Source organism: Macrotis lagotis, chromosome X (genome assembly GCF_037893015.1).
Source record: "Macrotis lagotis isolate mMagLag1 chromosome X, bilby.v1.9.chrom.fasta, whole genome shotgun sequence".
Taxonomy (NCBI): Eukaryota; Metazoa; Chordata; class Mammalia; order Peramelemorphia; family Peramelidae; genus Macrotis; species Macrotis lagotis.
Genome location: NC_133666.1, coordinates 124,371,569 through 124,385,849, shown reverse-complemented (window position 1 = coordinate 124,385,849; position 14,281 = coordinate 124,371,569). Strand labels below are relative to the sequence as shown.

General features: G+C 36.4%; 1 protein-coding gene across 5 annotated transcripts in view; it reads left to right on the top strand.

The window, feature by feature from the left end:
- The window catches only part of DNAH3 (dynein axonemal heavy chain 3), a 195,390-nt gene that overhangs the window by 145,729 nt on the left and 35,380 nt on the right, over nucleotides 1-14,281 (top strand). For all 5 annotated transcript variants that reach the window (XM_074208291.1, XM_074208288.1, XM_074208289.1 and 2 more), the window contains 6 exons: nucleotides 6,198-6,321; nucleotides 6,417-6,573; nucleotides 7,330-7,473; nucleotides 11,427-12,093; nucleotides 12,830-12,995; nucleotides 13,153-13,369. In XM_074208291.1, coding sequence (XP_074064392.1) covers nucleotides 6,198-6,321; nucleotides 6,417-6,573; nucleotides 7,330-7,473; nucleotides 11,427-12,093; nucleotides 12,830-12,995; nucleotides 13,153-13,369 — 1,475 coding nt within the window. The remainder of the gene's footprint in view (nucleotides 1-6,197; nucleotides 6,322-6,416; nucleotides 6,574-7,329; nucleotides 7,474-11,426; nucleotides 12,094-12,829; nucleotides 12,996-13,152; nucleotides 13,370-14,281) is intronic.

Below are 14,281 nucleotides of genomic sequence, written 5' to 3'. Positions count from 1 at the left end.
CTATAATTTTCAGGTTGCCCCTCCTCGATCTGTTCTTGAGGTCAGTAGTTTTGTTGATGATGTATTTTACATTTGCTTCTATTTTTTCTATTTTTTGATTTTGTTTAACTGACTCTTGCTGTCTCATGGAGGCATTAGTTTCTGTAGACTCCGTTCTTTTTTTGGGGGGAGGAGTTTTCTTCATTAACCTTTTGCAACTCCTTTTCCAATTGGTCAATTCTACTTTTGAAAGAGCTTTCCATTTGACCAATTGAGCTTTTGAGAGAATTAATTTCTTTTTGCATTTGCTCATTTGAGGATCTGAGAGATTTATTCTCCTTTTGTGTTTGTCCAATTGTACTTTCTAAGGTTTTTTTTTTCTTGTTGCAAGGTATTGTCTCTCCCAAATTTTTAAGCTCCTTCCTTATTTCTTCAAGGAAGTCTTTCTGTGCTGGAGACCAGATTGTATTCTCCTCAGAGGTTCCAGGTCTCTCTGAGTTGGGGTCTTTCCCTTCCAGGAATTTTTCTATGGATCCACCTTTCTGCTGACCCTTCTTCTTTATGCTAAAACCTTGGGTGGGGGGGGGGCTGGCTCACCTGGGCTTGGGATCTCTAAAGGCTTTACTGATTGCAGTTTCTCTGGCCGGCCAGTTGGAGGTGCTGGTTGCCCTCTCTGGAGTGTCTGTGACCTTGGTTGGGAGGCCTTCTCCCTTTGCCCAAAGGGAGGAGTTGGAACTATTGAATTCTTTTGCCTTCAATCAGTGGTGGGCTTTACCCTGGCCTGAGGTCATTCCTCAGCTGGGCTGGTTCTTCTGCTCACACACCTGGGCCTGAGGCAGAAGTAATTTGCCTTTGTTTGAGGAGAGGCCTCTGTGCAATGGAGGCATGCCCTCAGAGTTTCTCAGACCTGAGGAGCCTAGGGATGGTGTCTGCTGTTCTCCTGATTTTCAATTCTTTATTATTTGTGTTGTTGTTGTTTTTACAAGGCAATGAGGTTAAATGACTTGCCCAAGGTCACACAGCTAGGTAATTATTAAGTGTCTGAGGCCAGATTTGAACTTAGGTCCTCCTGACTCCAGGGCTGAGACTCTATCCACTGTGTCACCTAGCTGCCCCTATTATTGACCTTCTTAGGGTATGTGCCCCTCGTGAAATCTCTGGGTCAAAAGGTCCCAAGTATTATAGTCACTTTCTTTCCATGATTCCAAGTTGTTTTCCAGAATGATTGAACCAATCACATCTTCACCAATTGTCTATTGGTTTATTCATCTTTCTATAACTCCTACAATAATGACTATAACCATATTTTGTCATTTTTACCAGTGTTACTGGATTTGAGGTAAAATCTCAATGTTGTTTTGATTTACATTTCTCTTAGTATTAATGACATGGGATATTCTTTTGTATGGTTATTAATAGTTTGCAATTATTCTTTTGAAAACTGTTCATATCCTTTGACTACTTATTTATTAGGGAATGACTATGACTTATTCTAGCTAAAGTCATTCTAATTTCTTTATGATTTCTATTTCCTTTTTCAGGTATTTGCTTTTAAAATCCTTTTTTAAAATATTCAAAGTTTGACCAGGTATTGAAGTAAAACTTATTCACTTTAAAGATTACCTTTGCTTCCAGTTTTGAAATTTTTAGCATTTGTTCCATTCCGATCCATACTTTTTCTCTTCTCCATAGTCTTTCAAAGGCCACTGATAATAGTTTATCAATCACATAAATTCTTTTGGTATCTTAGAATGTAATTTAGTTTCATGACTTGAGCACATCACAAAAAGAAGCTCAGTATTCTTTTACTATCTCCCAATTTATGGGTATAAACTCCCTAGTAATTATTTTTGTTCTGTTCTGTCTAGGCCAAGGATCATAGAAATCATAAGTCTGAGGCTAAAAAGAGATATCTTCCTGGCTTTGAGGCCAGCTCTTTATTCAACACAACAGTGTTGGAAGACCTTGGTTCAAGTCTTGCCTGTGAGACATATTGATTGCATGATTCCTCAGGACTATAGTCAGTTTTTTTCCCAGGTTTTTGCAAGGCAAATGGGGTTAAGTGGCTTGCCCAAGGCCACACAGCTAGGTCATTATTAAGTGTCTGAGGTCAGATTTGAACTCAGGTACTCCTGACTCCAGGGCCAGTGCTCTATCCACTGTGCCACCTAGCCGTCTCTATAGTCAGTTTTTTAAACTTTGCAGAACAGGTCCTTTCTGCAATGGTAAAAGAAAATTCTTCTATCAAAGGAATCATAACTATGATTGCTTATATGTTATGTTGTCATGGACAGGCTTGTAAACTGTAGCTCAAACTGTAGTTCTTCCTTTAGTCCAAGTGGTTTGTAGTATTCTCTGATAACAATATGGATTCTGTTTCTTCTTCCATTTATTTTCATTCAAGGAGTCTTCACCATGTTTATCTCTATTTTCTAAATGTCTGCAGATAATAATAATCATAATAAAAATAACATTATATAATAGCTAACATTTATATAATACTCTCAAGTTTGTAAAGAATTTTACAAATATTATCTCAATCTTCACAACAACCTTGGAAAGGTTAGTGCTATAATTATCCTCATTTTGTAGATGAGGAAACTGAGGTCAACTGGCTTGCCAATAGTCACACAGCTGGTAAATGTCTGAGGCTGAATTTGAACTCATGTCTTCCTGACTCCAGGTCCTATACTCTGTCTGTGCATTACACTGCCGAGCTGCCTTATCTTTTTAAATTTTACTCCCCCTAACCTTCACCTATCTATACTTTTTCTTTTGAACTAAGTTTATCTGTACAGTTATATTCCAGTCATGGATTTTACCCCACTAAGTATAACTTCAAAGTCAAATCTACCTCCTTACAGTGAGATCTCTAGTTCACTTTACTTGTTTCCCAGACTTTGTACATTTATGGATAGACATTAGAGGTTATCAGTTTATTGCTAATATCTTTCTTTAAGTTTTGTCTCTGAATTTTTGAATGGAACTTTTGCTATTTTTCTTCCTACTTTGTAGTTATTTTCTATGGAATCTAGCTTGGTGAGACTATATTAGTTGTTCCTCTCTCCTACTCTCTTTTTTTTTCTTTCAGTTTAAAGCTCTTTTGATTAGATTTTTGTAAGGTCTTATGTAAAAGAAAAGAAATATATTAACTCCTCTTCCTATCACTAATGAGAAGTTATTTCCAGGATTTTTTCTTTGTGTAATATACATGAGAATCTGACTTCAAGTTTTGATATGTATTCATTCTAATTTTATGTTGTTTATGACCCCAATATTAACAATATACTGATAGAATCCAGTCACAAAATTAGGTAAACTTTTTAAAATAAACTTTGTTAATGGCAAGGAGAATGTAATTTCTATATTTGTGCTATAGTTTAGATATCCAAATTCTATTCTCAGACATCATCTTCTTAACTGGCTAGTTGTTTCCCAAATCTTCCTTTTTCTTCTAAAGTCTATGTCTGACGAGAAATAGTGAAGAGATTTACAAACGTTAGCTAAGCTTTCTTTTAAAAAAAGTTCCTTCTGGTGGTATCATTTGTGCCTTTGTAAATCAACAGAAGTGGGCCATAATTATCTGGTTCAAAAAAATCTTGGGAGATTTTTGGTCATCTCCCAATATATATTTCTCTATAATTGGTCCTTGAAAAATTCACAAGTAATCACAGATGTACATGGAACATGGTCTGGATGTTCCGATACACCTGGGTTACTCTCTAAACATGCCTATTTTAAGCTGATGCCTTGTTATCCTCCCAGCTGGGAGATACCAACCTCCACTATTTGTTTATTCTTCCTCTCACTCATATTAGAAGGATTAATCACTTATGAATCACTATCATTCCTTTGTAGATTAAACATCTACTTCTCTCCCCTTCAGGAAGAGGCTTATAACTGTTGCTTAGCTTCAAATATAGTTATCTCTTCCATATCATGACTTTCCCCATTGCAGTTTTGATTTATCTCAGTCATTATAAGAAATTGGGTGGGAATTTTGGGGGAGTTTTGGAGAAGCTGCAGATGATTTATAAAATCAGCAAAAAAAAATCACAGAAAAAATTTAGAAACTCAGAATAAAACATATGTATAATATCAACATATTTTATCTTTAAAATTTTTTTAAATTTATGGCAATGGGGTTAAGTGACTTGCCCAAGATCACACAGCTAGGTAATTATTAAGTATTTGAGGTTAGATTTGAACTCAGGTCCTCCTGATTCCAGGACTGGTGCTCTATCCATTGTGCCACTCAGCTGCTCCAAATTTTATCTTTTAATATCATAATACAGTCTTCTCTGGTACAAAGGGAGAGTCAAAAAATTTTACCACAGCACCCCTAAATCCCTTTGATATAGAAGGGATAATTATAATCAGTTGTAGTTCTTCCTTTTTGGTGTCACATCCTTGCAAATTTCTCTACACTCTTCTTTTATGGTGGTTCATAATTCTCTATGTCTTCAATCATGGGTTTTTTTTTTTGTTGTTGTTCTTTACATTGGACACTTTATTCTGTTGGGGTTTTTTAAGAAGAGTTTATTCATTTATTAATAACCTGGAGAGTGGAGAGGTTCCTGGAGTCCCCATGCCTTCTCTTTTTAATTGGGAAACTGACCTATACCTTTAGAATAGATAACAAAAGATCATTAATTATGTGATCAGTACAAATGTTGCAATCACTATGTAAGTCATTGCAAAATTCTTCCTGCTCTCCATATTTGCTAGAAGTGAGATCCTCAGAGCTTCATTATTCTTGTTAGTTAGGTTTCCTGGAGAACTAGATAGCAAACTACATGAGGACTATATGCATTTATCATGAGTTTTATTTTTCTGGACTTTTTTATTTGCATGGTAATGGGGTTAAGTGACTTGCCCAAGGCCACACAGCTAGGTAATTATTAAGTGTCTGAGGCTGGATTTGAACTCAGGTACTCCTGACTCCAGGGCCAGTGCTCTATCCACTGTGCCACCTAGCCGCCCCTTTTCTGGCCTTCTTAATGGAAGAGGAGAAATTTGGAACTGAAAATAAAATAAAATTGGATTATCAAATTACTTGTTAAACTCTTCAGCTCCTTTCTTACTTTAATAGTATCTCAATGGGCACAGCATCCTTTTCTTTTAGTTTAATAATAACTCGCCTTATCTCACCAACTTGTTTTTACCAACTTTCCTCTCATTTTTTACTTTCTCATTGAGGTCTTTTTTATTTTTATTTCTCTTCTCCTTAGGGTCCTTCTACTTCTACTCTGCTCTCTTCTTAGGTATTTCTACTAGTGTTCCTTTTCCTCAAAACCTCTTTTTTACTTTCAAGCATTTCCTTAGTTCTTCTTTATTTCATGTCTTTTGAATCTTACTCTTCTTTCAGCTGCTCTTCAGAACCTTTCAAATCTGTCTCAACTCACCAAATGTTTTTTCTGAACTTTTTTTTGGGTGGGGAGAGGGGACAATTGGGGCTAAAGTGACTTGCCCAGAGTCACATAGGCCAGCTTTGAACCCAGGTCCTCCTGACTGCAGGACCAGTGCTCTATCCACTGCTCCACCTAGCTGCCCCATTTTCTGGTCTCTTTCACATTCAAGAACCATTCAAATCTCTTTTGTTTTTTTTGTAAGGCAAACGGGGTTACGTGGCTTGCCCAAGGCCACGCAGTTAGGTAATTATTAAGTGTCTGAGACTAGATTTGAACCCAGGTACTCCTGACTCCAGGGCCTGTGCTTTATGAACCATTCAGATCTCTAAAATTCCTTCTCTTCTTTTTAGTGCAAGTCTTCTCCTGCTCCATCTCTGGAAGCAGTTGGCTTAAAATTAATAGATAATCTGTAAGGTTCCTTCCATATGAAAGATCCCATGTTTTATGCCTTAATGATAGTTTCTGTGTAATGCTTGAACACAAAGATATGAATCAGTTGACTTTCAAGGTTTTTTCTAGACTTGGGTTCTATGAGCATATTATTAAATATAGGGACAATAAGTAGCACTTCAGCATTTGAATGATTCATAATTTTAAATCCATGGACTCAGGGTCTCATGTATGTAAACACATTTCTTTACATAGGACTCACTATTTTGACAGATATTCCCATGTTCAACATGTGTCTTAGAAAGAAGTGAAATATCAGCTTCTTCTATGCATTTGGTGGAAGAGAAAACTGGCTCTGGCATTAGGTTCAGAAGGCAGGTATATGTATGTGCATATATCATTCTGTCTATTTTTCAGGTCGATTCACCCGCCACCTGAATATCATTTCCATCAATGCTTTTGAAGATGAAATTTTGAGCAGGATTTTCAGCTCCATTGTTGACTGGCACTTTGGGAAAGGGTTTGATGTGCTTTTCTTAAGGTAAGAAAACCACATATCCTTAAAGAGGTGGGGTGAAGAAGATGTTGCTTTCCAAATTTTTCATAAAGCCATACTGGCTTTGCTATTTTTCTAAGGCTTGGAAAGATGTTGATTCAAGCAACAATGACCATCTACAAAGCTGCAGTGGAGAATTTCCTGCCAACTCCCTCCAAATCTCATTATGTCTTTAATTTACGAGATTTTTCACGGGTTATTCAAGGAGTATTGCTGTGTCCTCATACCCACTTGCAGGTTAGCTTTTGTTCCTATAAATATTGTCATAAAATAACTAAATACTACTGTTTATTATCTGGGACTGAGGCAAACCTTTACTCCAAAGAGTATAATTTTAGGTAAATTAGGTCTATGGGTTTATCAAGTAAACAGAATTATATTTCTATGTATTTTCTCTTTCCTATTAGATTGCAATTATCTTGAGGGCAGAAACATGCCTCTTTGAATAAACAAATGACTTCTCAGAATGTTATGGATTATAAGTTTATTTGAGATACAGAACATGTCTGATGTGTGTATACTATGTTCAAGAAGCAAAATAAGCAGGAAATATACTTGCCATTTTCAGTCTTAATCATTTCTCTTCCATAACCCAGAATTGATGACACTTAAGAGGCTTAATTGATGTTCAATTAGTATCAAGTTCTCACCTCTTCCAGAAAGTCTTCCCAGATTAATCCTCACTACCTTTGATCACTGTCTTTATGCATATATTTACTCAATGTTTAACTTTATATTTTTATAGTCACATTTAGATGACCTTTCTTTGACTATTTCTTTGTAAATGACATCTCTCTTGATATCAAATTTGTCTTAACTCCCTCATAATTAGTAAACTAAGGCACATACTATATCTCCTGTTCCATCTGAATTATTTCATTGTTAGCTATCTCAGAATTTTTACATCATAATTATTATTGATTCACTAGAGGGAAAGGCTACTAGCTTTGTAGGCTCTCTCTCCAAATCAGATTCTTATTTTTGGATTTGCAGGATGGAGAAAAACTGATTCGACTCTGGATTCATGAAGTTTATCGGGTCTTCTATGATCGTTTGATTGATCATGAGGACAGACAGGTATTCTTTGGTATGGTAAAGGAGACAACATCTAATTGCTTCAAACAGACTGTGGAGAAGGTATGCCAAATTTCACAGTTAAATTATAACTGTGAGTTGTGAGTAGCCTTGATGTAGAAGAGACTCTTTTACTTTGAATTCCCCAAGACTGATGATAATTACAGATCCTTTAAAAAAAACTCATAAAATCCCTAAAAGAATGCCCCATCTATGTCCTGTGACACCTAGAGACTTATAGTAGACTTATTGGTTCAGTTGAGAGAATCCATGATTCTCTGATTGGTTCAATGATCCAATGGAAAGAACTCTAGATTTGAAATCAACAGACAGGTTCAAATTCAAACTCCACTATTTACTAGCCCATGTGACCTTGGAATACTCATCTACTCCTCTGGGCTTCAGTTTCCTCAAATATATGTAACACATGTGGCAACCCCTTCTCCCCCATGAGACCCCTTGGATAGCTATCCTGAGTTCCAGATACTCTCTGTATCCATATCTTTTGCAAAATAGCAATTTATAGACTTGAAGACATTTATCATGGCCTCCCCAAGTCTTTTCTTCTCCCACTAAACATTGTCATTCTTTCTAAGAAAAAAATGATTGCACATAAATAAATATATTTGCTTTTCTTTTGTCAGCCAGATGACACACAATTGGTTAAAGAAAAGGCACTTTGAAAAAAAATTTATTTCCTCCTTTTTTCCAGTTACATACAAAGATGATTTTCAATATTTATCTTTTTCCAAGCTTTTGAATTCCACATTTTACTATACTCTCTCTTCCCTTCCCTTCCCCTTCCTATTGCAGCAAACAATCTGATATAGGTTGTACATGTACAATCATGTTTAATATACTTTCATATTAGGCATGAAAGTAGAATTATAATTAAGAGGAAAAAAGGAGATCATGAGAGAGAAAGAAACAATATAAAAGAAGTTTTAAAAAGTGAACATAGTATGCTTTTCCTCTGCATTCAGACTCCATAGTTTTTTCTTTGGATGTGGACAGCATTTTCCAAAACAAGTTTCTGAGAATTATATTTCCTGGTTTTTCCAAAGTCCTTCTGCTCATTATTTCTTATAGCTGTGAAAATTGTTTTACAATTTTCTGTATTCCTTCTAATCTTGGTTACAATGGTTTTATTTCTGCAAAACTTTTCCTTTCCCTCCATCCTATCTTCCCCCATTTATACTTTTCTTTCTCCTTTCCTATTATCCCTCCCCACCAAAGTTTTGCATTTTACTACTGCCTACCTCACACTATTCCTTCCCTTTTTCTCTCCTTTTTTTCCTGGAAGGTAGAATTAAATATCCAAACCCAATTGGGAATATACATCATTCCCTCTTTGAGTTGAATCTGTTGAGAATAAGATTTACTCAGAGTTTACAAAATCTCTACTTTCCCTCTACTAAAATACATCTTTTTTGTGCCTCCTCATGTGGGGTTAATAATCCTCAATACCTTCATCTTCTTTTCCAGTTTAATCCTTTTCTCAAGTCTTAATTGTTTTATACCTGCTTTGTTAACTGCACTGTCAAAATATACTACTTTTGACTGTCAGTTTGAAGTTTAAAGTCCATCTTTTCCCCTGAAAGATGATGATGAATTTTACAGGGAAGTTGATTCTTGGTTGTAATCCAAGCTCTTTTGCCCTCTGGAATATTATATTCCAGGTCCTCTGATCCTTTGATGTTGAAACTGATAAGTCCCCTTTGTAATTCAGACTATGGCTCCCTGGTATTTAAATTGCTTCTTTTTTGGCAACTTGTAGTATTTTCTCCTTTAGTTAAGAATTTTGAAATTTGGCTACCATATTCCTTGGAGTTTTTATTTTGAGATCTTTTTCTGGGGTGATCAATTCATTCTTTCAAGGACTATTTTATCTTCTTGTTCTAGGATATTAGGGCGGTTTTCCATAATAATTTCTTCCATGATATTGTCCAGGTTCTTGGCTGTTCATGGCTTTCAGGTAGACCAATAATTCATAAATTATCTCAGGTCAGTCATTTGACCTAAGAGATACTTTACATTTTCTTCTATTTTTTCAGTCTTTTAGTTTTATTTGATAGAATCTTGGTGTTGCATAGTCATTAGTTTCCATTTGTCCAATTCTAATTTTTAGGGTCTTATTTACTTGTTTTCTTATGTGTTCTTTTTTTCAGTAGGTCCATTTTACTTTTTGATGAGTTATAATCATTTTCATTTGTCCAATTTTACTTTTAAAGATAGTTTTTTCTTTAATCAATATTTCATAATTCTACTGCATGATTCTCATTTCTTTTCTTCTTCCACTCTTCTTTGGTTTTTAAAATCCTTTTTGAGTTCTTCAAAGAGGTCTTTTGGATTTGTGACCAATTAGAAAACCCCTTGGAGGTTTCATGTGTGGAGGCATTTTGTCACTATTTTTCTCTTCTAAGGCAGCATTTTTATTATCCTTTCTAGTAGCTTTTTATGGGTAGTGCCTTTTTTTGTTGTTTGTTTGTTTTTACTTATTTTGATAGTTGAATTCTGTTCCTGGGGCAAGTGGGGCCCAGTCTCAAGCCTTTTTGTGCTGGGACCAGGGGGCTTACCACCTGCCTATGGTACTTGCAGTGCAAGTGGTTTGTTCCCTGTGTCAGAGTAGCCCAACCCAATCTTGGCTATTACTGTAGTATTCCTGAGGCTTGAATTTTATCTTCCAAGTTGGGGTGAGAACCCTCATTGCTGACCTGCTGCATAGCTTGCTTATTGAGCTCAGATCTGAGCTGTGCTGTGGGTAAGAGCCTCCCACCAACTTCTGGTTTCTCCTGCCTACACTGGGCTATTTTCACCTTTTAGCCACATGAGACAGACCTTTACTGAAGTTCTTCCATGATATCTTGAGTTGAGAACTTGTTTTATTCTGGGTTTTTTGGTGGGTTTAGAGACTTCATTTAAAGTTGTTTGGGAAAAAGCTCCCAGAGTTTCCTTGCTTCGTGCTGCCATCTTGGCTCTACCCCTAAAAGTTCAAGACAGGTGTTATGAAAAAGCATTTTTAATAAAAATTATTCAGTAAGAAGATTTGTGATATACATAAAAATAAATGTACACTCTCTCACAAATAAACACACTATCACTGGGAAGGAAAAACAGGCAAAGGGCTCACATTGGAGAGATTCACCCCTGAGATATAGTCATACTTCCAATTCTACCAGGCCCCAGTGGTTTTTGTGGTTATGTCCTTACTCTGCTCCTCACTGGTCTCAACTGGTCATGTTGCTCTGCTAGGTCCACTGGGTTATTCTTCAGTACTGGGTGATGCTCCCTGCCACTGTCCCCTGATCTCATTTCTTGAGGGCTAGTCAGACCATCTTAGTGTCAGTCTACTAGGAAACAGTCCTCAAGGACTGTTTAGTCATGGCTACCACACCCAACTAATAAAAGTCAGACCGAGTTCAAGAGTACTACAGAGCACAATCAGACCCAGATTAGATCATTCCTTTTTGAATTTTTTATCTGGGGCAGAGGCCAAAATTTTCTGCTACAAATAACTATCAATTTAGAGTTGAAATTCTTTCATAATCCCAATATCCTATGGATTAGGTACAGATGAATTTGAGCCAGAAAATAAAGGTAGACTAAATGAGGCACACTCACTATTTTCCATCCAACTAACCAAAATTTCTATCTTTACTATGAATATTTGTCAGCAACAAAGACTTTTAGGTACTCCATGCTGCCTAATAATAAACAACAAATAATACTAAAATGCTTAGAATTCTCAGAAAAGGATGAAACTAGAGTATTTTATATTATAGTATGAGAATAATAAATGATAAATAGAAGTGAAACTTTGGGCTAAATTACTTTAAATATGTATACTTTACATTTACTCATCTGTGAATAAATGCAATATATTACATCCTCTGCCCCCATTCAGTAGAATGTAAGCTCCTTAAGTATAGAAACCTTTTGCTTTTTGTCTTTGTAATCTCAGTAACTGGAAAATAGTAGGTTCTTAATAGATGTTCATTAAATTGAATTCACTCCAGATCCTGATCCATTTATCACCCTCTGGGAAGATTGAGGATGATAATATTCGTAGTCTGTTCTTTGGAGACTTTTTAAAGCCTGAAGCTGATGTAAAAATCTATGATGAGATTACAGACCTGAAAACTCTCACTTCAGTCATGGAATATTACTTGGAAGAGTTCAACAACATCAGCAAGGCCCCAATGTCATTGGTCATGTTCAGATTTGCTATCGAACACATTTCTCGGATCTGCAGGGTTCTAAAGCAGGACAATGGCCATCTACTGCTGGTGGGTATTGGGGGTAGTGGGCGGCAGAGTGCCTCCAAACTGTCTACATTCATGAACTCTTATGAGTTGTACCAGATTGAGATCACTAAGAACTATACCAACAATGACTGGAGGGAAGATATAAAGAAGATTATGCTTCAGGTTGGAGTAAATAATAAGAGCACAGTATTTTTGTTTGCTGATAATCAAATCAAGGATGAATCATTTGTTGAGGACATCAACATGCTCCTAAACACAGGGGATGTGCCCAATATCTTTCCTGCTGATGAGAAGGCTGAAATTGTGGAAAAGATGCAAACAACAGCTAGGACTGAAGGCCGGAAAATTGATGCCACACCTCTAGCTATGTATAACTTCTTTATTGAGAAGGTGAAAAAAAATCTACACATTGTCCTAGGTAAGAAGAAACAAACTCTTTCCCAACTCCAATTTAAGGTCATAGATTTAGAACTAAAAAGAATTTTAAAGATCAACCCCCCATTCCTTCATTTTTCAAATTCCTTTATTTTTTCAAACAAGAGAACTGAGGCCCAGAGTGGTTAAGAGATATGTCCAAGGTCATGTCAGTAGTAAGACATATAAGCCAGTTCTTTGACCCTAAATCATTTCTCTCTCTCTCTCTCTCTCTCTCTCTCTCTCTCTCTCTCTCTCACACACACACACACACACACACACACACACACACACACACACATACTCTCTTTCTCTCTCTCTCTGCCTCTTAGCCATATGCACCTTTGTCTTTTTTTTTTTTAGGTTTTTGGCAAGGCAATGGGGTTAAGTGGCTTGCCCAAGGCCACACAGCTAGGTAATTATTAAGTGTCTGAGGCTGGATTTGAACTTAGGTACTCCTGACTCCAGGGCCTCTATCTACCTCACCACCTAGCTGCCCCTGTACCTTTGTCTTTTGATAATTTAATGTAACCCAAAGGTTCCCGATAGATGGAACAACTTTCAAAATTTGGGGTAGGACTTTTCCATTATGACTCCAGAGTTTCCAATAGATTAGGTTGTTATCATTTCTGAACCTCTCCAAAAGTGCCCTCCAAATTCTGAATTAACTCCTAAGAAAATTCCAGCCTGCCTGGAATTGGAAGGAAAGAAACTAACAAGACCTATTCTTTTTAAAAAAGCCATGAGTCCAATCGGAGATGCTTTCCGGAACCGCCTACGAATGTTCCCTTCTTTGATCAACTGCTGTACCATTGACTGGTTCCAGTCTTGGCCAACAGATGCATTAGAGATGGTGGCCAATAAGTTTTTAGAAGATGTGGCACTTGATGATGAAGTTCGAGTACAGTATGTATTGGGCTGGTTATCTGTGGGGGAATGGGAATATGATTGATGTTTCCCTTAATAGATTTTTTCTGATTTGAGATATCCAACATTAGTAGATTCAAACAGAGCTGACTTGGAGTAAGATGGAACCAGTGTGACTGCCATTTATTTTCTGTAGGGTTGTGTCCATGTGCAAGTATTTCCAGGAAAGTGTGAGAGAACTCTCAGTGGAATTTTTTGGTACACTACGAAGATACAACTATGTTACTCCAACCTCTTATCTTGAATTGATTCTGACCTTCAAAACACTATTAAATAAGAAAAGACATGAGGTAGATCTGATGAGAAACCGTTACCTGGTAGGGCTTCAAAAACTTGACTTTGCATCATCTCAGGTAAGGTACCATTGAAAAGAAATCAAGATAAACTTTCAGTATCTTAGTATGTATCTGGGCTTTAAATGTTAACAGATGAACTTACCCTTATGACTGGTTTTAAAAAAAAGCAGCAACAATAACTTTCCCGTGACTTAGGACATATAGTACTTACTATGTAGTACTTACCAAATCACAAGAAATTTTTTAAAAATGATTAATAAAGGATGGCTAAATGATGCAGTGAAAAAAACACTGGCCCTGAAATCAGGAGGTTCTGAGTTCAAATTTGGTCTTAAACACTTGATCAGTTCAAGTTGAAGGGCATTTAGTTCTACCGGCATTACAGGTAGACTTGTGACCCTGGGCAAGTCACTTGACTCCAATTCCCTCAAAGAAAAGAAAAGAAAAACTTGATATACTGTCAGCACATAGTAGGTACTGTATAAATACTTTACCATCTTACTTTCCTTCCCTTTTGCCAATCACAGTATAATTTGAGGGCTCTACATAAATAGGGAAAAGAGACTTTGGCCTGGAATTTAATTAGGTATCTAAAGAAAACTTGAATTTCTTGGTAATAATATCTCTGAAAAAAAAATCCTGATATAAAACTCCAGGCCAATCAATGACTTTTCAGAATTGTTGAAAATGGAGATATTTAAACCTGCTGTTTAAAAGATATTAGGTTGTGGCCAAATGCAGAAAATCTAAAAATAGGGGTAGGAGAAAACTTCACAGATATTCCATCTATTCTCCATGCTCTAGGTATCTTTGACCAGAAAAATATTTCTGGTTAACACATTTATTTATAACTAGATCTTTGTTGAAATAGATAGCTGTTCTCCATTTTTGGCTGTTGTTCAAGTGATAGGTAAAAGTGTCCTTTTAAGTCATGTTTTTGAGTCACTACTCATCTCTACATTTTTCTGG